Below are 26,755 nucleotides of genomic sequence, written 5' to 3' on the forward strand. Positions count from 1 at the left end.
ATCTAAAATAGTATTTCCAAATTTCATTGCCTTTAGATCGATTTCAATATTAAGAATCCATGATAAATAATTATTATCAATGATGTCAAGGGAAAGAAATTCAATTTTGTTATGTTGACATGTGAATAAATTAATAATAATAAGGCAATTTGTAAAAATAGAATGTAAAAGTTAAAATAAAACTAAAATTATAATATAATATTATTTTTATCCTTCTAGGGTACTTAAATATATTTCTTCAAGAATATTAGTTTATTTTTTCAATTTGTACTTTTCAGGAGTATGATTCCACTTTACAATATTAAATTGGATTCTAGAGGTTAAATATACTATCTCATATGGAGAATAAACGTTTCACCTCTTCAAAAAGTTGATTTGAACATCTCTTTGAGAGGTTAAAAATACACCATATTCAGGAGGCAAATATTTATCATCTCTTATATATATACAACCTATTCATAAGGTTTATTTCTTTGAAAGATTAAATATGTAGACGAGAAATTTAAATATATTGCCTCTTCAAGCCTATATATATATATATATATATATATATATATATATATATATATATATATATATATATATAGTCTCTTTAGGAGGACTATATATTCAAAAGATTTAAATATATAGCCACTTCGGGGGAACTACCTCGTCGAGAGATTTAAATTTATAGGCTCTTCAAGAGGATTATCTTACCATCTCTTCTGGTAATTGATTATCTTTAAACTTTAAAAGACATTCTCTTCTGAAAAATAATATATTGTTGTAGAGTAAAACTTACAATTACAAAAATAACTCAATTGGTTAAAATCTCGTACTGATGATAACGTGTTATAAAGATGTAGAAAATAAATAAAGACAAGATTGAAATTTTACGTGATTCGAATGAATCTACTCTATGGGCGGATGGAACAAAAAAGTTCACTATCTCAGACGGAACTACAAGAAGATTTGAAACCGACCTTGTACAAGATATCTATCTTCTCTTTATCTCTCATTTCTATATACCCTACTTACTTTAAGCATGCAAGTAAAAATACAAGCACGCAATGTGTATACAAGCATACCAAGATATGAGTTTCAAATGTAAGGGATAAGGTGCCCTATTATACAGCAATATGGATAACAAGACATTTATTAGAATAAAAAAACCAAAGTGCTAGAAGATGGAGTGATGAAAGAGAGGGTGACATTCACATTTTTCATAATTCACTTTTCATAACATTCTCCAATTTTCGGTTATACTTTAGGAAAAATATATCTAACCTACTTTCTACAATTGAATAAGCTTGAACTTCTATATTTTATTTCTAGAATTGTTTATCACCTCATTTGACATATTTACATGATATTTGAAAACAAAATTTAAATAAATTTAAACAATGTAAAAGAAAATTAAACTGATTTTTTTAAAAACATTCACACAAAATTCAAATCAAGACCCCCAAAATCTATGCTTCTAGACATAGGGCCAGCAAATAGTGCACGGATAAGATTGTTTTCATTTAAGAGCAACTCAATTTTGCCCTTATAATTAAAAAAAAAAAAAAAAATTCCTATACATCTTTTTTTCCTAAAAAAAAAAAAAATCCTTTCCGTTTTTTCAATAAACTCTAAATTTCTTGCTTAAAAAAACGAACAAATAAAAGCTTTACCCAAACCCCAAAAGATAATTTCTTGCATTCAGAAAAATCAAGAGGGCAATCAAAAAACTGTAGGACATTATTGCCACATCTCCAGTCAGCACACGAATGGCAAGGGCAGGATCAGGGGCATCGAGAGAACATGATACTTGGAACAAGCTCTGAAAGCAAGCATAAACTACCCACTGCCTGGCTCTGCGTCATTCATACCCCCACCACTGCCCAGCACTCTCACTGCCGTGGAAAGGTGTATAAAAATGAGAAACACAACCGTCTCCACTGCGAAACCATTCGTCTCTATGTTGTTCAAATCATAGGACTACAGGGCAGGTCTTGCCATTGCCTCCATAAAATAATCATTTGCAATCTATGCATCAACATTATATGAACTAAACATTTTCCAAACAAATTGAACCACAAACCAACCATTGCTCAGTTTGGCCAGATCCATTTCATGATGGGGTAAATTGGCCAGAATCATGGGGTGACTGTATCATGAAAGGTTGCATGCACACAAAAAATGCTGTATTAATTAAAATATTAATGAGAGAGAGAGAGAGAGATAATCTTCCAGCTTCAGGACACCAGAGCATCATTGTTTCTGAAAAGTTCATAATAGAATAAACAGAGCATAACTAGGGTTGAGAGAGAGAAAAAGAGGATGCGGTCTTCAAGCTTCAGGCCACTATAGCACCATTGTTCTCAAATTTCATAACAGAACAACAGAGCATGACAACAGGAGAAAAGTATTACGGAAAGTAGATAGGCCAGTTGAAATAGTACGACTCTCGGACCTCCCTGTCCATTTGATTCCACTGCAGCAGAGAAGATTTGATGAAATCATAAGATTCCAGGCTTTCAGCATTGGTCAATGTTACAAAAGGATTAACAAACTACTTGCATATCACAAAAAGTGAACAAAATTTCCAGTTTTGACAAGTTAAAACAGGGTACCTTGAATTTATATGGCTGCTTTTTCTGCAGTGCTTTCTTCCAGTGGTATTGCTCAAACAGCATCGCCTTGTCATGCCAACTGTACATCGAAGTAATTAAAAATGTGAGATGGAAATGGAAGCAATAAGCCACTGGTGAGGATGACAATGAAGGTCATAATAAGAAGAAATCTAAACCATGCTGGCAAGACAACCAAAAGATGGAGATCAGCTAAACACCAGTGAACCAAATGCACACATGCAAACCAGGTGTAATCATAATTAAATAGAACATTTTTTTGTAAAACCAGCGCTGGAACTATGCTTTCAGAATTTGAGCTTTCTGAGCTACCCATTCACTTATTGCTAAATTTAGACAGTTCCCAATCAACAGCTAGGCTTACATCATATACCATAACCCACAAGGAAATTAGAACTGAAGGTTTACAACCTATCGTCAGCATAAAATAGTTTGTACGGGCTTAGAGGTCATTTGTTTGCAATAGCCTCTCAATAGAGGCTAGTCTCTTAATTTTCAATCCATTTAGTGAACTGGATGTTTTTTATTGCATCTATTTATGGGCTCTTGATACCTTTTATTTCTTGAGAGAAAGAGGAGCCTCTCATTTGTTCAGCACTTCAGCAATCCATTATAAGGAGAGCTACAAGCCTACGTTCAGACGATGACAGCACCCTCAGGCCAACAATCCTAATGCATGCTGCGACAACTGGTAGGGGATATTCTTCCTTCATTTTGAAAAATATCAACCTCTCTTCATTTTGAAGGATCAGGATTTTGTTTCAATTATTATGCAATTTTCGACAGAGACTATGCAGTTTTGTGCAGTCTATTAATTTGGTGTTTAATTTGTTGTTATTCATTTTTTTATGATGAAACAAAATTTTTAATTAGTTACAACTATTTCTGCCATCTCTCTCAACCCATCATTCTCACACATGATTCTATCAGAAACCAGAGTTACTGTTTTCTGTTACTCATTTTGTTCCACCTCATCAAATTCAAAACAGCGTGCCTCAATTCTCCTTAGAAGGTCATTTTGTGTAAGCATAACACCTTAAGAGTTGACCATTTATCCATCATCAATAGGCCTCGTCCACCTGGTCATATAATTTTGCTTTAGCTGGAGTATTTCTCCAATCAGGTCAACATTGCAAAATCAATATCAGCAGATTGCAAGAATGTCAATCACAAACAAGTATATGAAGATTCTCTCTAATATTACGACACAAGGGCACGCCACAACATGAAAGTCCTTGCAAGCATGGAGCATATTTGAAGACTTCAGTGAAAAATTATTATAAAATTTCTAAAATTAAGCGCAAAGAGCTCTCAATGGATAAAATAGATCAGATCCACATTGGTGGCATATGCGGAGACCATTAAGGTTCTATTGGTTTCACTTTTTCTAAAACTAAAGATTAACAGAATTCTTACCAAGCTAAAACACACACGAATGCGCACACACACACACACACACACACACATATAATGAAGGGAAACATGCACTAACCGTGCAACCTAAGGAGTGATCCTAAGTCATACTCCCCAGGAACTAAACTCCGGGAAATTTGAATAAGTAGCATCCAAAGTGGACTGACCTCCAATGAACCAATATCAAACAAAACCACCCTAGAAAGGTCCAACCAAGGTCTTAAATTTCGATTTCGACTCAAATTTCGAAGCTCCAAAGATATGGAAATTTCTATGGAAATTTCAATTTCAATTTGGAAAAAATAATGGAAATCAGTAGCAAAGCATGAAATTCTTTTATAAAGTTTTAGAAATGATTAATAAACATAATAAAGTAAGTTTTAGGACTAATATATTACAAGTAAATACATCTATGATGTGTATGAGATGGAGAAGTTGTAATATAATATGTGCATCAAACATATTTGTAAGATAATGTACATAAAACATATTTAGTGAATCATTTAATACAAATGAAATTCATAAATCATTTAAATATTATTTATTATACAAATAATGATAATTTAGACACAAATGATTAAATAAAATATTGTTGTAAGCACTTGTAATAATCTTTTGTTTCGATAAAAATAAATAAAATAATTTAAGAGAGAAATTTCACTTCACTCCTAAATCTCTTATTTAAATTCTGAGGAAATTTCATTGCATAATTCAAATTTCGACAAGTTTCGCTAAAATTTCGAGATTTTGATAAATTTCAAATGATTCGTTCAAATTTCAATGGAAATTATGCAAGAAGGAAATTGACTGGCATTTCAATTTCGAGGGCCACGGAAACCAAAAATTTCGACAATTTCAAGGAAATTTAAGAGCATGGGTCTAACAAACTCTTCACTTGGAATAGTCATAATCACATACTGTGGTCAAAAAATAGGCGGTGCCTAAAGCACTAGAGAACCTACACAAGCACCAAAAAACAACGCAAGAGACTAAAATGTGCCTCACCATGGCATCAAATACCCGACATTGAAATCAAGACTATTGTTCATATGATCGAAGTAAAGGAATCAAAATGATTATCAAAGTTTCCTAATGTGTGATGATGGAGAATGGGATACCAGCATGGGCATGGAGTTTCATGAAGTTAGGGATTGTATTCATATTGAATGCTAACCATGACCCTATCATCTTATCATCCACAGTAGATTCTCTAGCCCTGCAATGCACATCAACAAGAAGTTTACATAATCGCCCAACCTTAGTATGCAACTCATGGATGTGACAATTGAAAGACCGTGGGCTGCTTAGAAATATCAGCATTTGGTGGTAAAGGTACAAGATCAATGGAGTATAGGGTTTGTAGCTAAATACACACTCAAAAGGACTCTTTTGAGTGTGGACCTAATCATGGAGTTGTTATAAGAACTCAACAACGGGTAGCCAGCCCTATTTTTTTCCCACAACATGAGATCACAGAAACTACAATTAACAACCTTAGTCAAACCATCAATTTGGAGATGAGAAGAAAACAACAAATTTGTTCCATACCCATACATCTTTTAAAATGTCTTCCAAAAATAGTTGTTACTCGATGTCCCTATTAGACATTATGGAAGTAGGGCAAGCCATGCAGTTTGACAACCTTCCTAAAGAACACCTGGGTTACATGTGAAGTGATGCATCAGGAATCTTAGTAGACAGAATAACATGTTTCACTTTAAAGAATCAAACTACTAAGAAGATGGAATCATGTCCTCAGTTTTATTTAGTCAAAGAACAAAAGACATACTCAAGTCTCCCCATTACTACATCCCTCTTCAAAGAAGGCCAATAAAACCTATTACAACTAAGGCAATGGTCTTATCTCTACCCAAACAACCAGCTAATACATGGACATGCAACTAACAAACTTAACTAAATCAGATACATGGAATGCCTATTCTTGTAGCCCTTGAATAGGCAAACCCCATGGATTAAAAAACCAATTACCTTCTCTCACCTCCTCAAAGATGATCCCAAAACCATGACAAACATAATACTCATCCGTCAATCGTCCAAACCCTATGACCTCAACACTCATCACATGAAGAATGGCTACAAATTCATTGAGGCCATCAACTATTATATTCTCACACTAGAATGATGTTTGAGAAGAAAGAAATATTCATTAAGGGACTTTACCCCAAATCTGAGCACTATTCAATTAAAAGTTTAAAACCAAACTAACCAACTGAACGAAAAAAAAAAAAAAAATTGATTAATTTAGTTTAATTTGGTTCACAACTCATCAAAGCTTCAGCCTTTGGGTCTTCCCACCGTCCACTTATCTCTCAACATTTGAATCTTCTCCCTCATCACAACTCTCCAATTTGCTTCCTCAAAGTGAAGAAACCTAACAAAGATGAACCAGATGCACTTTTAAAGAACAGAATTTAAAATAGACCACCAAAATTATTTTCCTTTGAATGGCTGCACAGCATGCATCATAAGCCTTATGATGCTCTTCACAACTTGCTAATGGCATTGGAAACCAAAATGCACACTCAAATAAACCATCCGACAACCTTGTATTTCCCACCCACCTCATGGCCTAATTCTATTATGATAGCACCCACTTCGCATATCTATCTGAGAGTACCAACCAAGCTTATACTCAAGCCTAGCTATAGGAACCTATACCTGATGGTAATTGATTAATGGTTCTATTACCTAGGCAAAATGTCCAAAATCCATCTCCCTTTGGGGTCAAAATGACTTGCACGACACACAAAGGCTATGCCACACAAAACCAATCTTTAAAAAACTCTCCTACTAGCCTATTGAATTCAGAATGCTCCTTTAGATTTGTTAGAAATCTGAAATAAATTGAATATTTAATAAATAAAATGCAGCACTTACAATTAGAGAAGATAGAAGGAAGACAGAGATGAGAGGCAGAAAAAACGATTGGCAGTCATAAAGAGTTGCATAGAGTCCTAGAGTGGCCTCTTAATGTATTAATAATAAAGAAGATATGAAGGACAGTAAATTATACATCTATCTAGGATCAACTCGCCAACTGACTAAGAATACCAACTTTTCTGTTCAAAATCTGGTACAAACATCCCATAGACAACTTGCCATTGGGATTTGTAGGACTACCAACTAGTTTAGCTCCCAATGTCTAAGGTTCAACGTTTCTTGCACCATACAATCTCAATGCCAAGAAAGTAACATACCCAAGTCCTTTGAGTTCGAATTGAAATTTTTCTTGAAGCCAATTAGAGGTTATTTATGTCTTTTAGTGTTATTATTAAGTTCGTTAGTATGTTAAATAGAGGGAGTTCATAAGGGTATTATTATCATTAGAATGCATTTGATTTGTATTATAAATAAAGGGAGAGACCTATCTTCAAATTTGGTCATTCATTTTTATCAAAATCTCAACATGGTATCAAAGCATGATCCAACCTAAACCCTATCATACTCGATCATCGCCAGAAACCACCATCTCTTCGCTGCCCTTTCAAATCCTCCATCCTTCATTATTTCAGAAAACCAACCATACAGCCAAAAACAAAACCCTCTAAAGCCTACCCCCATAAAACCCCATCATTGGGGCCCCAAGCACTGGCCAACTACAGGTAGTGCCAACCCCACACGTCGGCACATGAGAGAGTTTCCGGCCACATTGTTCTTTTTTTTTTACTCTGCAATGTTCTGATTCCTTCTCTATACCATATTATCAAGCTGTTGGACATGATTTTTGCTCAAAGATCCAAACTTCTTCTACCATGCACTCATGGTAATCCGTTAGTTTTTGTTCGGTGTTTGTAAAGGCTTCTTTGTGAGTTTCTTGGAGCAGTGGTAGCATTCGTAAATTGAGTTGTGATTCTGTAGCAGTGTTATATCAGTTGGCAAGTCATTTTTTTTTTTTCTTTGCAATTTTCTAATTCCTTCCCTAGACCATATTATCAAGATGTCGAACATGATTTTTGCTCAAAGATCCAAACTTTTTCAACCATGCACTCATGGTAATCCATTAGTTTTTTTCGGTGTTCATAAGGCTTCTTTATGAGTTTCTTGGAGCAATGTACCGTTCGTAAATTGAGTTGTGCAGCTGTGGCAATGCTATATTAGTTGGTAACTCATTTACCTCGTCCATGTTTGTGCCAATGCTTCACATCGTTCATGATTGTCCTAATTAGTTTTGATTGTTCTTCTTGTTTGGCATTGGTGTGGCTGCTAGTTTGTGAGTGTTGGGATGGAGTCTATGAATCCCAAAAACATGTTTCCTTCATTACTACCACTGATAACAACTCAAAAGTTGGATGGAAAGAATTATGTTCAATGATCTAAAGTTGTTTGAGTTTATTTAGCAGGATTAGGAAAATCTAACCACTTGCTCCAATCTAATCCTCCTAATAAGAAGGGGAAAAAAGTGTGGATTCAAGAAGATGCCTTGATTGTTTCTCCCTTGTGGAATTCAATGGAGACACAGATTGCACGGATGTGCATGCATCTAGATAGTAGATAAATGCAAGGAAATTTGGGATTATGCCAAGCTTCTCTACACTAGTAACATTACCTGTATGTATGATTTATCTCAAGACTACTTTCAGTTACAACAAGGAGATAGGAGCATTGCAGATTATTTTAGAGAGATGAAATGTATAAGCAGCTTAACGTCGCGCAACCTATAATCGCTAACGTTCGTGAGATGCAGTAGAGAAAGCATATGACAATTCTTTAGGTTCTAGCAGGCTTGAGACCCAAGTTTGAGGCAATCAAATCCCAGATACTTACTAGTGCAGAGTTGCCATCGTTTGCTGATGTTTGCTCTCGTATCCTTAGTGCTCCTTTAGCACATATTCTCCTGTTCTTGCATCTAGCTCTGTAAGGACGGCCTTTGCTACACAACGTGATTCTAGTTCTCTACCAAACAACTGTAGAAGTTATCGAGGTGGTTCGAGTGGTCATGGTGGTAAAGATAGACGAGGTAGAGGCACTCCTCACAAGTGCACTCATTGTAGTTGAGGTAATCATACTATTGAGCAGTGTTGGGATCTTCACGGTAGACTTTCACGTGTTGCCAATGCAGCCACCACCAACTTCACACCTTTGGGGGCAGGCAATGCAAGCACCATCGACTCCACGCCTTTAGGGCCGAGTGAGGGGCAAAGTACTATATCCATGTCAAAGGAAGAGTATTCCAAATTCCAATAGTATCAAGCGTCACAACAAGCTTCTCTTCCCATTGCACCTCTTGCCCAAACAAGTAATTCCACAGTATGCCTTTCATCCAATACTTCTCGTCTTAGTCCTTAGGTCATAGACTCCACTACCACTGATCATATCACAAGTATACCTAATTTCTTCTCCACTCTTCAGTATCCTGCATATATACCTTGTGTTACTCTTGTTGATGGATCCACCACTGTTATCAAGGGAACTGGGACTATAAATCCCACTCTTCTATTTCTCTTCCTTTGATTTTGTATATTCCCAAGTTTCTTTTCAATCTTATGTCCGTCAGCAAAATTACTAAATCCGTGAATTGTTCAATAAAACCCTTCTCTGATTCCGTAGCTATTTAGGATTTGAAGATGATGAAGATGATTGGCAGAGAGCTTGAAGCTAGTGGATTTTATCACTTTAAGCCGCTATCTCCTTCTACCACATGAACAGCTTCTACCACACTTCTCCAAATTCACTGTCGCCTTGGTCATCTTTCACTAGAAAAGTTGAAATATCTTATTCTTGATTTGCGTTTGGTGTCTAGTCTTGACCATGAGCCTCGTCAGTTCGGAAAGCACTATCGTGTCTCTTTCGCTTCTCAAGTCAATAAACGTGCTGCAAGCCCTTTCATGTTAGTCCATTCTAATTGCTGGGGTCCTAGTAGAGTTGTGTCCAAGTTAGGTTCCAGTACTTTGTAACCTTTGTGGATGATTATTCAAGAATGACTTGGCTATATTTCATAAAAGATCATTCCTAGTTATTTCATATATTTTGTGCTTTTTGTTATGAAATAAAGACTCAATTTGGTTTCCCAGTTCGAATACTTTGAAGTGACAATGCTAAAGAGTATTTCAGTTCACAATTTAGTACTTATATGACTCAGTTTGGTATTGTTCATCAATCATCCTATGCCCACACTCCTCAACAAAATGAGGTTGTAGAGAGGGAAAATAGACATAACCTTGAAATCACTTGCACCTTACTTTATCAAATGCATGTACCTAAAGTGTTTTGGAGTGATGTTGTACTTACTACTTGCTATCTGACCAACAGAATATCATCCTCTGTTCTTAGTGGTAAAATTCCCCACTCTATTCTCTTTTCTAATTCACTTTCATTCTCTATCCTTCCTCGTATATTCGGGTGTGTGTCCTTTGTTCATCAACTAACTCCAAAGGTGGATAAGTTGGATCCTCATGCTATAAATTGTGTCTTTCTAAGCTACTCATATACTCAAAAGGGATATCGTTGTTATAGTCATATATTGCATTGCTTCTTTGTTTCAACAAATGTTACCTTCTTTGAGTCTACACCTTACTACACCTAGTCCATGAGTGCTTTTGAGCTCAATGAGTCTCTTCATCTACCTAATCTTCCAAATTCTAGTCTTTTTTCCTTGCTTAATCAACCATCTGAGTCTCCATGCAGTTTGAGTCCTTTTCATCGCCTCGATCATCCTAATTTGCAGGTGTATTCACAACGGCAGCTCCAAGGAAAAGACTCCCCTCTAACTTCCACTACTACGCTTTTGGTTTCCTCATTTTATGAGCATATTTCCCATGATGTTGATCCTCCCATTGTTGTTCGGAAAGGTAAACACACATGTACTCAACATCCCATTTCCAACTATGTTTGCTATGACTTCTTATCACCCTCCTATTATTGTTTTGTTACCACTCTATCATCCATTGACCTTCCTAAATCTGTTTTGAAAGTATTAGCCCACTTTGGGTGGAGGAATTGTGGGTCTAACAAGGCTTAGAATCTTGTTTTGATGATAACAAATCAAGGGTGTACTTAACATGTTTGTTTAAGTATCTATTAGGTCTTCAAAAAGAGTTTATAAAATCGAGTTCATGTGCTTGAAGAAAATTGATGAAGTTTATACTCGAGACAATGAGCTATAATAGAGGTCAAAGTATATTGAAGTTAGAAAGCTTCAAGTTGGTTATAGAAAGCAAGCTAAAGTAGGAAGACTTTGTTCTTAAGATAGAAGTTATTATACATATAAGTCTCATGTAAGTACTTCGCAAATTCAATATTGATGCATGAAGCTCTTAGGAAAGTTTAAGTGACTTAGAGACCTTATTTCAAAATCATGGAAAATGTTTTAAAGTCTTATGTTTTTCCAAGATACAAGTAAAGTTTTGAAATCAAAATTCGAAAAATCACTTAAGCTGAAAGCAGGACAGGCGACTGATGAATCATCATCAGGCAACTGACATTTTTATGTGATTTTTAAGAAAGCAAACAGAACCAAAACAGGCGATTGACCCTTAAAGCTCAATCGAGTGACTCAACACTATGTTTTCAAAATACGCTGAACTTAAAAGGCTCAGGTGACTGACCTCAAGCTTAGTCGACTAAAGTTCATGTTTTTAACTTTTAGACAACATTTGAAAAGTTTCCAAATTTAATTTCATGGGCTCCAAAGATTACTTGGGAAATACTGCAAGTAACTTGGGGTCAACGTAAAATAACTTTACTAGTCTATAAATACTTGTTATTTCTACAAATTACACACAAGCAATCAAGCTCATACAAATTACAAATTCAAAATTCTCCTACTAAAATATTCTGAAGTTTTGCTGTGCTTTTGCTGAAACAACCCACGGTTTTCTGATCTTTTCTATAGAGAATTTCAATTCAAATCAGAACCCTGGTGATATTTTACAGAGCTTCACTATTCTATATTGATTGACGTTGAAGTATTTTGTTTTTCAATCGTACAAATCTGCTCTAACTGAGAATTCTACTTGTACAAACCAAGATTGTTCTTGCTTCTTGTTTTCTTGACGATTCAAGATTGTTAGATCGTTGCCTAGTGAGGGGGGATTTTCATTAGAGAGGCAAACTCCACCTTTGAGGGAGAGAGGTTGTAACTTCACCTGGTAACGAAGTTGGAAAGGAAAATCCTCACATCATGTTGCTTGGGGCAAGGACATAAGCTTCTGGCCGAACCTTGTAAAAAATTTGGTCTTCAGCTCTTCTTCCCTAATCTCTTTACTTTATTGCAAGTTTATAATCTGCGTGTATGTTTATTGAGAACTTGTTGCATATTGGAAATTGCTGAAATATTGATTTTGTTTTATACTTGAAATCAACGAATATATTGGTTATCATTGATTGGTTTAATAAGTTCAAAGTTGAATACTGATTTTTATATCACAGCTAAAGTTAATCTTGCTTAATTAATTAAAGGAAAGTTTCGGACTTTATAAAATTAATCTTCTGAAATTATTCGTTGTTGAAGAAAATTCAGATTTTGAATATTGAAGTTCTTAGATTTTAATCAAGCTGGTCTTTAACATCATTCATTCATAAAAGATTGAATTTGGATTGTTCAAAGGATTGTTGATCAATATTATTGTGTTTGTGTGATTACTGAAAATCAATTTGCTGGGTTAATAATTAAACTAAGGAATTTGTGAAACGAAGTTATAAAGAAATTTTAAAACCCATTTTTCACTCCCCCCCCCCCCCCTTTTGGAAGTATACCTAAATTCTCAGGAATGCTATGGTTAAGGAGATGAATGCTTTACAGGACAATGGCATTTGGGACTTGATGTCTTCCTCCTGACAAGTTTGCGATTGCCTGGTTGGTTTTCGCAGGGTACACACTGCGAAAGTCAACCTTAATGGTGTTGTGGCTCGTTTGAAGGCCCGTCTTGTTGCTAAGGGGTATACTTAGGTATATGGTTTGGATTATTTTGACACTTTTTCTCCAGTTTCCAAACTTACATCAGTATGTTTGTTCATCTCCTTGTCACTAGCCTCTGCATCAGTTAGATGTGAAGAATGTATTCTCGCATGGTGCTTTTGAGGAGGAGGTCTATATAGACCAACCACCTGTGTTTGTTGCTCAGGGGGAGTCAGGCTTACTGTGCTGGCTCAAGAAGGCACTATATGGTTTTAAATAGTCTCCTAGAGCATGCTTTGGTCATTTCAATGTTCTAGTACTTGAGTTTAGTCTTCCATGGTGTGCAGTACATCATTTTCTGTTTTATCGTCATACTCCATTAGGTAGGATCCTTCTTGTTGTGTATATGGATGATATTGTTCTTCTAGGTGATAATGAAGGTATTTAGAGTCTCAAACTTTTTCTATAGACTAAGTTTCAAACCAAAGAATTGAAACCGTTGAAATACTTCTTGGGTATAGAAGTACCTACATCTCGTATAGGAACTGTTTTGTCACAAAGGATATATGTTTTTGATCTGTTGGATGAAACTGGACTGTTGGGATCCAAACCAATTGATACACCCATGGATCCTAATAGCAAATTAGTGTCGGATATGGGTGATTTGTCACCTAATCCTAGACAATACCAAAGACTTGTTGGAAAGTTGAATTATCTCACTCACTCGACTAGATATATCTTTTGCAACAAGTGTTGTGAGTCAATTTCTAGATTCTTAGAGGACAAGTCATTAGGACGCGCAGTAATTCGCGTCTTTAGATATCTCAAAGGTGCACCTCGAAGAGGTTTTTTATATCGTGACCATGGTCACACTTATATTAATGGATATACAAATGTAGATTGGGCTAAGTCGCCTTCCAACCGAAGATCCACAACTAGGTACTATATGTTGGTGGTAATTTGGTTTCTTGGAAGAGTAAGAAACAAACGGTAGTGGCTAGGTCAAGTGTTGAATCAAAATATAGAGCTATGGCTCACACTACTGGTCAACTTGTCTGGTTGAAGAACATGTTGGAAGAATTAGGCCTTTCATATTCTCAGCCTATGAAGTTGATGGGTGAAAATCAAGTTGCTCTTCACATTGCTACCAACCCAGTCTTTCATGAGCGAACGAAACACATTGAAGTTGATCGCCATTTTGTTCGAGAGAAACTTGTGCAAAAGCTCATTACTACCGCTTATGAGAAGTCTGATATGCAGATTGCTAATTTGTTCACCAAATCTTTGGGGGATGCTTGTGTTAAATTTGTTTGTAACAAGCTAGGAGCATATGATATTTATGCTTCAGCTTGAGGGGGATGTTAGAGGTTATTTATGTCTTATAGTATTATTATTAAGTTTGTTAGTCACTTAGTATGTTAACTAGAGAGATTTAGTGAGGGTATCATTGTCATTAGAATGTATTTAATTTGTATTATAAATAAAGGGAGAGACCTATCTTCAAGTTAGGTCATTCATTTTAATCAAAATCTCAACAAAGCCACTGCTTAACATCTATAATCCCACTTCAGTCACCCCCAGTGATGATGATATCATCAACATAAACTACTACAAGTACCACACATCTCCTTTTTGTAGACAAAAGAACGAATAATTAAAGCAACATTGGGTAAAACCAAAAGTACAGACTACCATAATAAATTTGTCAAACCAAGTTTGAAGAGGGTGCTTAAGACAACAAATGGAATTAAGCAAAATTGCAAACTACACGGGTTACCACTCTCCCCTCTAAGCAACATACCCAAGAGGTTGCTCCATGCACACCTACAAATCTTGAAAAAGGCATTCTTCACAACCACCTATCTCACACATCTCAAAAAATCAACATTGGCGTCATTAATATCAAAATCATCAAATATTGAATCCTTATATTTAGATTATTCAACTGCATTCACAACCTAAAGGGGAGCCTAAGCGCATCAATAAAGTTGTTGCTATGACCTGGAGGCATGGTTCGAAATCGCGGTCGCGGGTAACGTCGCGAAACGGTCGTGGGTGTCGCGGGTCGCGGGAGACGCGGGTGTTACGTAACGGGAAGCGGTCGTAACGGTCGTGAATTTTTTTCACGCATGCACAACCATGCCAAAATTAAAAAATAAGCATGAAATCCATTAATACATGATTTTTAATGAATTTTGAAGGCTTTTTTTCAACCTACAAATGCTTTTTAATAGGCATTATGATTTTTATATTAATTTTAGTGCGCTGGTTATAAAAAAAAGCATATTTTTTTTATAGTTTACATTACTTTAATGAGTAAAAAGATGTAGAAATGTAAGAATCAATTAATTAAAGTCATAAAGTTACTAAAAATGAATCAATACTCAATAGACTTAATACTCAATATACACATTACACATACATGAATTTAAAAAGTGATTAATATCAAATATCAATAAATAGTTGAAAATACATGAATACAATATTACAAATTTGTAACATAACACATGTCACCACCAAAAAGAATGACGTGGAGGGTCTTCATAATTTGCATCTGTATCTTGGGATTGGGATGGGAAATTATCTCCCCATCCTTGTGGAAATACATAGTTGAATGAACCCAAGTTTACGTCATTTTGTTGTTGCTCTTGAAAATGTATTGGTGATGAAAATTCTCCTGAATAATGTCTATAAGTTGGGGCAGGGGCTGGCTCTGGGTAGTGTGTAGAAGAAGACTCACTAGATCCTGAGATTCCTGATCCACTAGGATAAAAATGTGAGTCACGAGATGCATAATGTGGATATGCTGGATAAGATCCATATGATTGTGATGATGAACCATCTAAACCAAAGTCGCCAAAACTACAAACCACACCATATGAATCTTCAGTAGAATCGTTAGGGTCACCACGAGCACTCCTTCTCCTGGGTTGTGAAGATTGGTTCCCTGGAGGAATACCCAAGTCATAATTTTCAGGTATGTCATGTAGTCCATAAGGATCAGAAGGATATATATCCCTTCCAAATGATGTCCCTGTATCATATCCATAATTATATTCTACACCGCCGCCTCCACCACCACCACTGCCACCCCCCCAACCCCAGCTCCAGCACCACTATTACCATCATCATCACTTGGTGGGCTCAAACCAAGATTGTCATTACTTTGTGTACGTTCAGGGCTTGAACTTGAATCATCATGCGCGTTTATTGGTGGTTGATCACCTCCTTCTGTAGTACCACCAACCTCTTCATTTAACCAATTTGAATTGTCCTGACCGTCGAGTAGTGGTGTCTCTCTCTCCTCTAACCATTGACTTAAAGGATCATCTTCTTCGAAAATGTAGTCCAAATTGATAGGATTGAAACCCTCTTCAATTTCTCGTTGGCTTCTTCTCATTGTACGTCTTAACTTTAACCTCATGTTGTAATGTACGAAAACAAGTTTTTGTAGTCTCATGTACTTTAATCTATTTCTTGTTTTCGTATGGATGAGGCTAAAGGTGCTCCAATTACGCTCACAGTTCGAAGCTGATGTGGTCTGGCTAAGAACTCTAATTGCTATTCTTTGGAGTTCAGGAGCACACAAGCCATAATGAATCCACCATTCAGCTGCATTAATAATTAAAAGGAGTTTTATATTAGTATAGCGTATTTCAAAAGTCAAATTTGAACACAAAGAGAGAAAATAGAGTAATTTTCCATTATTTAGCTATATAGTCATATTTACCAGGATTTGTTTGTTTCACTGCCCTTTGAGCCAATGGGGTTCCAAAAGTCTCCTGCCTATCTCGATATAGCAACAACTAAAAAAGGATGATTGTGAAATAAAATTAATTAATTAGATGTATTAATAATTATTCTTGAAAGTATTACAGAATACTAGAACAATTCATTATTCAATTTAATGGAACCAATACTTACTTGATTAATAGCCCGAATTTGAGTATCTATATCGGGTACCAACTTGATTATCACTTTTTTAACTCCATCCATGACTTCTCTAGCAACTTCAGGAGAGGGTGGGGCACCATAAAGAAATTGTGGGTTCAAAAAATACCCTACAATTAAATTTAGAAACATATTAATCAATAGTTTTCTAATGCAACTATGCATAATTTAAAAGTTAAAATAATAAGAAATTGTATTTGATTTACACTTACCAGCAGCGTGCAAATCTTGGTGCAACTGAAAACTCCACCGGTTGTCAATAATTTTCCAATAATCTTTGTAAAACCGGCAATCTTTTTGAATGGCCAACTTCGCCCTATCAATTGCCTCGTATATGAAGCCCATGGTTGGTTTTTCATCACCATCAACCAATTTAAGAACTTTCACCAAGAGTTCTTGCACTTTAATTATATCAGAGGCCTTTTGCCAAAACTCTTTGCCTAAGATAATTTTCTTCGAATCATATGCTGGGCCTGATTTTGCCATTCCAAATCTTGAGTTTTTCCAAGCATCAGATGTAAACATTTCCCTTAGTGCTTGTTTATGCCTGACAATAGTCTCCAAAGCAATGAAATTTGTGGCAAATCGAGTGATGGCAGGGCGAAGTAACTCTCTATTATTTGTGAATTTCTTCATGAAATTCACTGTCCATGTGTGGTTGTAAATAAATGAGGTTATTGTTCTTGCATCTTCTAAGACCTTCTTCACGTTACTTTTCTTACCAATATCTTCAAGAATAAGGTCTATGCAATGAGCTGCACATGCTGTCCAATAGAGATTGGGCCTCTTCTGCATCAATAATTTTCCTCCTACCTTCATTGCAGCTTCATTATCAGTCACTACTTGAACAACATTCTCCTCTCCAATTTCTTCAACCACCTCATCCATTAATCTGAAATGAAATTATAGATTCAATAATTACTACTATTTAATTAAAAACATGCAAGTCCATAATACTATTTGCATATACAATTAAAATTAGAAAATTACCTGAAATAATATTCAGCTGTTCTGCTTGGCACATCAGAGGCATCAACTGATTTGTGAAACACGGTGCCTCTATCGCAATAAACTAAAAAGTTTATAATGTGTTTTCTAGTTGGTCCTGACCAACCATCACACATAAGTGTTACACCTCTTTCCTTCCAAATTCCAGCAAAAGAAGCTATATAATTTTTCATTTCTTGATACTCTTGCTCCAAATAAATTTCAGATATCTCATAGGATGATGGACCCTTCACCCCCTTTCCAACCTCTGCAGCAATATCAAGCATAGGTTGCATAAATGGAGAGTCAGCTACATTCGCTGGAATCCGATTATAAATTAGGAATTTTCCAACCGCTTTTTCTAATTTACTTCTTAAACCTTTCAGTAACTTTGTGTTGAGTTTTGGTTGTTTCGCACTCTTGCTTCTTTCTAAAATAGGATCCATTGCCTTTAGTCTAGCTTCAGGGGCATCAGGATTGATCCATTGTCGTCCACTACCTCCAGCTTCTCGACCACTATAAGATCGAGCTCCTGCTCTATTGAAACCACTGGTAACACCACTGCCAGAGCCACCTCCCTCTTCATAAATATTACCCCTTCCAGTTGTTCTTGCTCGAAATCTTTGTCTTTCTTCCCATTGTTGTTGTGATCGCATGCTTTTTTGTCGAGCAAATCTCATACTTTCTTCTTCTAAGTCTTCTTCATCGCTCAAATTCTCAAAATCTCCTCTAATTTGGGCTTCTGCTTCTTCTTGCCTTTTTTGTTTATCTCTTTTCTTCTCAGCATACTGTTGTAGATGTTTCATCATTTGTTCTCTTACTTGTGTGGTCACATTTGAGCATCCAGCTACTTGACCCTTTTTATGTGCCAAGTGTTGTTTCAAGCGTGTAATGCCCCCTTTGATTATCTTCCCACATAACTTACACATAATAACATGTCTATTACCGTCTACCGCAGTACCAAAATGCCATCCAATATCCTCACTAGGTAAGTTTTCATTTCCTCTATCACGTGACATATTGATAGACTTAATTTGATGATCTCTACACAAAATATAAAGAAAATACAAAGTTACAACCTTTCTACAATGACAGGAATAATATAATTAGTAATTTAGTAAATATTAAATAATAAGTACTAAATAGTCCTAATTTTAAATACTTATTACGTAAAAATAAAGTATAATATTTGATTAAAAATAATAAGTAATGTTTATTATTTTTATATTTAAATAAACAAAATTATAAAATATTAGATATTTTATTACAAAAAAAATATATTCCTTTATCTTTAAAAAGATATTTTCATTATTTTTCATAGCTTGATTTTATTTTCATTTATAACTATAAGAAATTAACAGGTGAAAAAGATTTTTGCTCTACTTTCATATACATCATAGCATCACAAATAGAGATCCATACATTACAAATTGACTATTTAATTTTTTAAGCATTTTCTCAGTATATGGATTAAAATTAAATTTTTCTATAAATTCCAGTAGTAATTAGTAAAAATCAGATTTATTAATGTATTAACTATTAGGTTAATTTTTTTATTATTAAGTTATCAAATTTTACTTTATTTGATAACTAAAAACAAAAAATAGATGTAAACATTTATTTTACCTAATTTTAAATTTAAGGTCAAAATGATGTATTAAAACTTAAAAAATATTAATAAACAGGGTCACCCTACTCAAGAAATGGCAAGTAGATACACATGTAACATAAAATGGGTGACAGATGTTATTTAATTTTTTTTTATTTTATAATATGAACATTATTCAATATTTTTTCAATAGATGGGAGTGAATATGATATCTTCTTTATCAAAATAACCACTTTGTCCAGCTGACATAAATAGTATGTTAGCCAATTGGTGCCATGAATTAATTTTATTTCTATAAGTTTGGCAAATCCTAAGACTAAATATTATAATAATTGTGCAGAGTATTCCTTAGAATTTGGCAAATCCTAAGACTAAATATTATAATAATTGTACAGAGTATTCCTTAGAATTCTTTAAGAATGGTGAAAAATATAGCTCAATTAAGCCTAGATAATATAAAATGCCATCACATGGATGTCTTGTGTACATACATTATTTTAATGCTTTGTTTAGATGGTGAATGCAGTAGTGGATTATTGATATTCAAATATTATTATAAAAAAGGCTTCAATTATTATTGGTAAATATTAATTATTTACTAACCTTAAAAAATATTAATTATATACTATTAATAATTGCTTGCTATGTCATGGAATTAATTTTCATAATTATCTTTTAAAAAATATAATACAATTAAAATATTTATAAAATAAGAAAATTTTATTTTACATAATTATTAATGATTTCTAATTTTTTACTCTATTAAATTACTTTTTTTTTTTAATTCAATTTAACAAACCTATTTTACAACAAAATATAATTTAAAAAAAAAACAGAATGAAAAGTGCTGTGGGAACAACAAAATATAATTTTAAAAAAAAAAAAACATAATGAAAAGTGCTGTGGGAACAACAAAATATAATTAAAAAAAAAAAACAGAATGAAAAGTGCTGTGAACAACAAAATATAATTTAAAAAAAAAAAAAACATAATGAAAAGTGCTGTGGGTGTTGAGTGTTAGTGTTAGAGTGTCTCATACGCTGGGCCTGGTAGTCGACTCAGACAGAGAGAGGGGAGGGATTCGAGGGAACTCGAAGGAGCTCGAAGGAGCGAAGGCTGCGAACTGCGAAGCACAAAGCAGAGATGACGCCAAGCTCCGAGCCTCCGAAGCTTAAAACGAGAGGCTGGCTGGTGGCGACTGCGACGACTGGCGGAGGAAGGTGCCGACTGCGACGACTGGCGGAGCTGCTGCAGACCTTTCGCCGTCGCTGGTGACTCGCCAAGTTGCTGGAACTGCAAGATGAGTAGATCTGCTCGGTAGCCTCGGTGTGCTTACTCTCAGGCTTCGAAGCCTTCTTATTGCTTCCACCAGGCGCCAACAAATTTTCAAGGTCAGTTTGTAACTTTCCATTTTACCCTTTGAATGGCAGATGAGTGTGGGGACTGGGGAGGGGGAAAGCAGCGCTGCTGCCTGCTGCCTGCAGCAGAAATCCTTCAGCAAATCTGCGACTGTCGGCCATGTAACGGTCCGTAACGGACGTTACGAAGTGTAACGTTGGAGAATCGGCCGTTACGCTACGTAACGGCCGTTATTTAAAACCATGCCTGGAGGTCATAGGTTTGAAGCGTGGAAATAGCCTTTTGCGAAAATGCAAGGTAAGGCTGCACACTATAAACCCACCGTGGTTCGTCCCTTCCCCGAACCCCGCATATATGAGAGCTTTGTGCACCGAACTGCCCTTTAACTGCATTCACAACCTCATCCTCAGAAAACTTTATTGAATCATCAAATATCGGATCCTTTTCTACATCATTCATCATAATTCATAAGAGTGAACAAAACACATCTAGTACATCTCAAAACATCAACATTGGGGTATCAATATAAAAAATCATCAACTATTGAATCCTCATGTTTTGAGTATTCAACTGCATTCACAGCCTCATCCTCACACACCCATGGATAGCCTAGATCACACTCTAAATCTAAGGCTTGTTAAGGACAATGACAAGCCACGTGACATCTAGCATAAACACTTAACCGAAGGAGTACAACCTCAAGATCACTAAAAAATACAATTGGACAAGTAATGGACTAGTGCTGCTTTACAGTCTTAGAAACAAAATGTATAACTACCCTAGACTATGAAACAAATCTAGAGCGCGCATACACTTTGCCTGTTGTGCCTCACTCACCTCAATAAGCAATAATCTTGGGTTCTCTATGGCAACAGCCTTTTAAAGGGCATCCTTTACAATTGCAGGAGAATACAACATCTTTATTCTAATTTCCTATTCTAAGACATTTGTTAAAATTTGGGTAAAATAGCCTATAAACTATTGCAAATTTTCCATAGCACGCAATGAGAAGAAGAAGAAGAAGAAGAAGAAGAAGAAGACTGAGAAAAGGTAGCATAAATTCCAAAAAAGGAAGAAGACGAAAAAAAAAAAGAAACCAATCAAGAAGGGAGAGGTGGGGCACAGCACGCCAAAAGAAGAAGAAAAGAAGAAAGAATACAACTGAAGCAGCAGAGCTGAATTCTCAAAAAAAAAAAAAAAAGGAAAAAATAAGATAAAATGTGGGATCACAGCAGCTCTGACTGAGAGCAACAGAACAGCAGAATCACTAATTTTAATCGAAGAAGAAGAAGAAGAAGAAGAAGAAGAAGAAGAAGAAAGGCGTAAAAAAGAGGAGAGAAAGACCTGGTCAATCAAAAAGAAGAACAAGAAGAAAAAAATGTGAGTTGACCTTCAATCAAAGCTTGAAATTTGGCCCTTGATCGCAGCTCCAGCTCTTCCAGTCTTGAGGGAGGATGAGAATTTTTTTCCCCATAAGAAAATGCAGACTGGCTGAGACTTGAGACATTAGATGCAAAATAAGATAACAAATTATCTTCGTTTTCACCCTTTTTTATAATCATATGCAAATCAGATGGCTAAGATTAAAAAGGAGGAAAAAAAAAAAGGAGCAAAGTATTAGGTAAAAAGGAATGAAGTTCATGTAGCGGCACCTTGCGCCTGAATGTGCCTCTTAAGGTTTTATTGTCTCAACCCCTATGAGCCACAAGCCTCATCACCCTGGTGCCCATCACACCTAGGGTCCACCCTTGACTACTACTAGTGATAAGGGATTCACCTAATTGCTAGAAATTTTGTTGTACATTTCGTCAATGTTTCTTAACTGGTCCAACCACCTTCATTTGATAAAAATGCACTCTCTCCCCACCCCTCACATGGTTCCACTTAAAAGTAATCCTCCATCTCATCTGCCCAATCTAAGAAGAAGATAGGATATAGTTCTCCATCTTATGTGCACAGAGAAGCACTAACCCTGCTAGTGACATCTCTACTTCTATGAAGGAGATTCCCCAGCCAATAGTCAACTTTTGTCTCTTTTTTCAAGCGCCTAAAATGTCCATGTAGCTACTCACCTTTCATGAAGCAAAAGGGTATAACAGTAAAATAATAATATGGATACATTTTAAAAGTTTAGAACAGGAACTAGTGCATGCACATGACTAGTTTCTATAATCCTCTTGATCAAGCCTAGGCAGCTATAAACACCTAAAGTTACACTAGTACTCTATGCTCAATCTCATCAAGAACAGCAAAAATCTACCAGAAGCCTAGGAGCTTGACTCATGCTATTGGAACTCCAAAAATGGAGAGGATACCTAGGTTGACTTTATGGAATATGAAGGCCCATTGGGTAGCCTAATTGACTTGCATAGGTCTTCTAAAACACTTACCTGACAACAACTTCGGAACTTGTGCAAATTGTACATTGAGTTGCTTGAACTTTTGGTCTACAAAGTCCTAGAGTGTAGTTAGATAGATAGATCCAGGTTTCAGTTTGTGTTGGTTCAATGGGGAAGGTTCATTGTTCTTGTTAGTGACCATGGAAAAATGCAATAAAGTGCAACTGAATGTGATGTTAAGGAAGACTACAACTTTCTAAAAGTAATATGAATCCTAAAATTACAACAATGCATACACAAAAATTAATGAACTTAATGCAAGTGTTCACATTTCTAGATTATGCAACAACAAGTGGCTAACGATCCCAAATTCTAAACATGCATGAATTCAATCAAAAATGCTGATGTAGAAAGGGGGCAGCGACTTCTTTTTTTATTGGGTTGGTTTGTTTTCTAGTTTTTCTGTCCTATTTGGGGGTGGGCTCATTTTACTCATACTCTAAATATACAAAAACTAATCAAGCTCAACTGATGAACTTCTTCCCTCAAGTACCCCAGAGATTGACTTGAAATGATTCTCTCAGTTGCGCCTGCAGTGTCTCCAGCATTATGTCCACTCTCTCGCAATTGTTCTTCTAGTCTTCTTCAATAGCTCCGAATGTTTCGCAAAAATTATTCAATTACTCACAAGAAATATTGCATCAGAATGTTAGTGTCCAAAACCATAATCTTCTTAAAACCTTGAATTCTATACCAACCATCCAATTTCTCGAAGTTGCAATTAATATCCATAAAGTCAAATTCTCAAGGCTATAAGGCCTTAAAATTAAAAGAAAAGTTTTATAAGACAGCTATAAGGTCAGCTATGCTTTATGGTTTAGAATGATGGGCAACTAAGAAACATGTACAAAAAATAAAAGTTATTGAGATGCGAATGTTAAAGTGGATAATTGGTTTCACAGTAAAATATAAAGTAAGAAATGAACATATACGTAATAATTTAGGCATAGCACCAACTGAAAACAAAATAAGATAGGGGTGGTTTAGATGGTTCGGGCATTTGAAACGCAGGCCTAGTAGAGCAACTGTAAGGAGAAATGTGTTAGTTATTGTGTCTAGCATGAAAAGGGGTAGAGCTAGGCCTAAAATAACTTGAAATGAGGTAATGAGGAAGGATTTAATAGCTCTTAATCTAATAGAGGAAAATGCTCTTGAACGGGTGAATTGTCAGAAAAAGATTCATGTAACTGACCCCACCTAGTGGGACTTAAGGCTTATTGTTGTTGTTGTTATAAAGTCGGATTCTCGTGGGTATTGGTTGATTTGTTGTGCTAGGAACTCACATTATTGTCAGATCATAGTCATCAAACCAATATATATAGCATCTTGGTCAGAAGTCAGCTCTGGAATGTGAAGACTAAACAAACTCAGAGGCACTGCCAAAGCATGGACCACATGCATCCAGGGCAGGCATTTTCCAGAAATGAGCTTGTGTATACTCATAGAGTGGCTACCAAGTTGATGGCAGTGGTGCAATGAGAAAACTCCATCAAGAATGAGAAATTGAAGGGCAGCAACTGCAGAAATTTCAGCCAGCCTGCAAGCTTTAATCGAGTGTTCGAAAATGATGGAAATTTCATTTGGAGTAATCAGCAACTTCTGATAACACCACCAAAATTTTCTGGTCAAGGGAAGTTCTAGAAGTTGCAGCAATTGAATCTTCTTTTCAGCCAGCCTGCAAGCTTTAATCGAGTGTTCGAAAATGATGGAAATTTCATTTGGAGTAATCAGCAACTTCTGATAACACCACCAAAATTTTCTGGTCAAGGGAAGTTCTAGAAGTTGCAGCAATTGAATCTTCTTTCAGATGATTTCTAACAGCAGCTCTCAACTTTCTGCAGTCACTTGTGGGCTGAAAGGTAGTCGGATGACACAGTAATCACACATGTGAGAATTTACAGCCACAGATCGGACTTGCATTCTGATTTACAGACATGATGGCAGCAGCAAAAAAAATTTGGCAGTGGCTCAAATTTTGTTCCAATATCAAGTTGATGTAGGACAGGAGAGGAGAAGGGAGATGAGCAAAAGAAGAAAGAGAAAGGCAAGAAAAAAAGAGAAAAAAGAGATGAACAGGAGGATGAAGAAGGTAGAAAAAAGAAAACATGCATGAGGGAGAATGAGAGAAAAAATGAAAGGGGAATCTGGTTCAAAGTTCAAACTGTATTCTAACTGTTCCACATACACATTGTTGATAATATTTTTACATAGTAACCCTAAATAACTAGAAGTTACTTAACAAACATAGCTTCCACTTCCTAAATTCAATAATAATCCCAACAGCATTGTCCTATGCATGATATAAGGGTGCTGAATGGGCCAGCCTAAGTGGTGATCTTCCATCACTGTCTTCCAATAAGGTTGCTTTACCATGCCTATTGAAAAAATAAAAAGGCAAAATAAAAAACAAAAAAAAATTAAAAATTAAAAATAAAAAATAAAAAACAAAGCAAAATTTACCACATGATTCTTTTTCCAAAATGGTTTATTGATGGGCATTAGTTCTAAAGGCCCTCACTCCAAGATTTTTTATGCATAAATATACTATCTTCGTCGCTTATACATTCTCTTCTACACTAATACGCATCTTTTCTAAATGATTCGAAGTGAACATGTTTTACAGTCAGACCATTGATGGTAATTTTGGATACTTTTTTTATTAAAAAAAAACACCTTAACTCAGTCGACCATTGATGGTAATTTTGGATAATTTATGAACTCAAAGCACCTTAACTGAGCATGACAAAGAGTACCAAACAAACCACATGCAGAAAACTGCTTCATAAATCACATAATACGCACCCATTGGCACATCAAAACACAGTTAATAATTCAAATGCCCAGCAATAGAGGGAAAATAACAAAAAAGGCGCGCGCACACACTCATATATACATCATAAACCAATACAGCAAATTTGAAAGAAACTGGGAGAGGGGAGAAGAATTGCATGTATCAAATTTTTACATGGATATAAACCTTAAATCGGAAATTATACATATATAAGTGCAAACGAACAAAAAATAAAAAATCGATAGAGAGAGAGAGTACTTGAACTGGCTAGAGAGTTGCCAGATGTAGGGATTGAACCAAGTGATAGCAGAGAAAGCGAAGGATCCAATCCAGATGTTGACGAATCGGTCGGCATCGGCATGCGGGACGCCGGGGTCGCCGCGGTAAGCATTCCCCAAATACTTCTCCATTTTCGGCCTCGCGATGCGCTGCGTATTATCGCTTCCTTTTTTTGGTGATGGCAACTCTGTCCCCCGTCATTATATCCTCTCCCCCCCCCCCCCCTCTCTCTCTCTCTCGGGGTAATTCATTATTCTTATTTCTAATATAAATTTTTTATAATAAATTATTTTATAACACACTAATTGAATTTATTTTTAAAATTATTATTTAGTAATATATTAAATATTTAATAATTAAACATAAAATTATAATTTTTTATTTTTCAAAGCATAAATTTAGAAGTTTTTATTTTGATTACAAGAAAACTGAATATGATAGACATAGAAAGATTATCAATGAATTTAAACATTAATTGTTAGCGGACGAATATCC

At 35.6% G+C, this 26,755-nt stretch overlaps 2 protein-coding genes across 2 annotated transcripts; both read right to left on the bottom strand.

The window, feature by feature from the left end:
- Window positions 1–2,151: 2,151 nt before the first annotated feature.
- Window positions 2,152–26,524, bottom strand: LOC131168686 (uncharacterized). Its single transcript, XM_058128312.1, has 3 exons — window positions 26,240–26,524; window positions 2,598–2,676; window positions 2,152–2,458 (listed from the first exon to the last, which is right to left on the bottom strand). Exons 1-3 carry the CDS (start codon window positions 26,389–26,391, stop codon window positions 2,393–2,395), a joined length of 297 nt encoding a protein of 98 aa, XP_057984295.1. The 5' UTR covers window positions 26,392–26,524; the 3' UTR covers window positions 2,152–2,392.
- On the bottom strand, window positions 15,316–20,276 carry LOC131168685 (uncharacterized). Its single transcript, XM_058128311.1, has 5 exons — window positions 17,827–20,276; window positions 17,049–17,728; window positions 16,810–16,946; window positions 16,616–16,691; window positions 15,316–16,497 (listed from the first exon to the last, which is right to left on the bottom strand). The coding sequence occupies exons 1-5, from the start codon at window positions 18,840–18,842 to the stop codon at window positions 15,944–15,946; spliced, it is 2,463 nt and encodes an 820-aa protein (XP_057984294.1). The 5' UTR covers window positions 18,843–20,276; the 3' UTR covers window positions 15,316–15,943.
- Window positions 26,525–26,755: the final 231 nt, after the last annotated feature.

This window comes from Malania oleifera, chromosome 11 (genome assembly GCF_029873635.1).
Source record: "Malania oleifera isolate guangnan ecotype guangnan chromosome 11, ASM2987363v1, whole genome shotgun sequence".
In the NCBI taxonomy this organism is placed as follows: Eukaryota; Viridiplantae; Streptophyta; class Magnoliopsida; order Santalales; family Ximeniaceae; genus Malania; species Malania oleifera.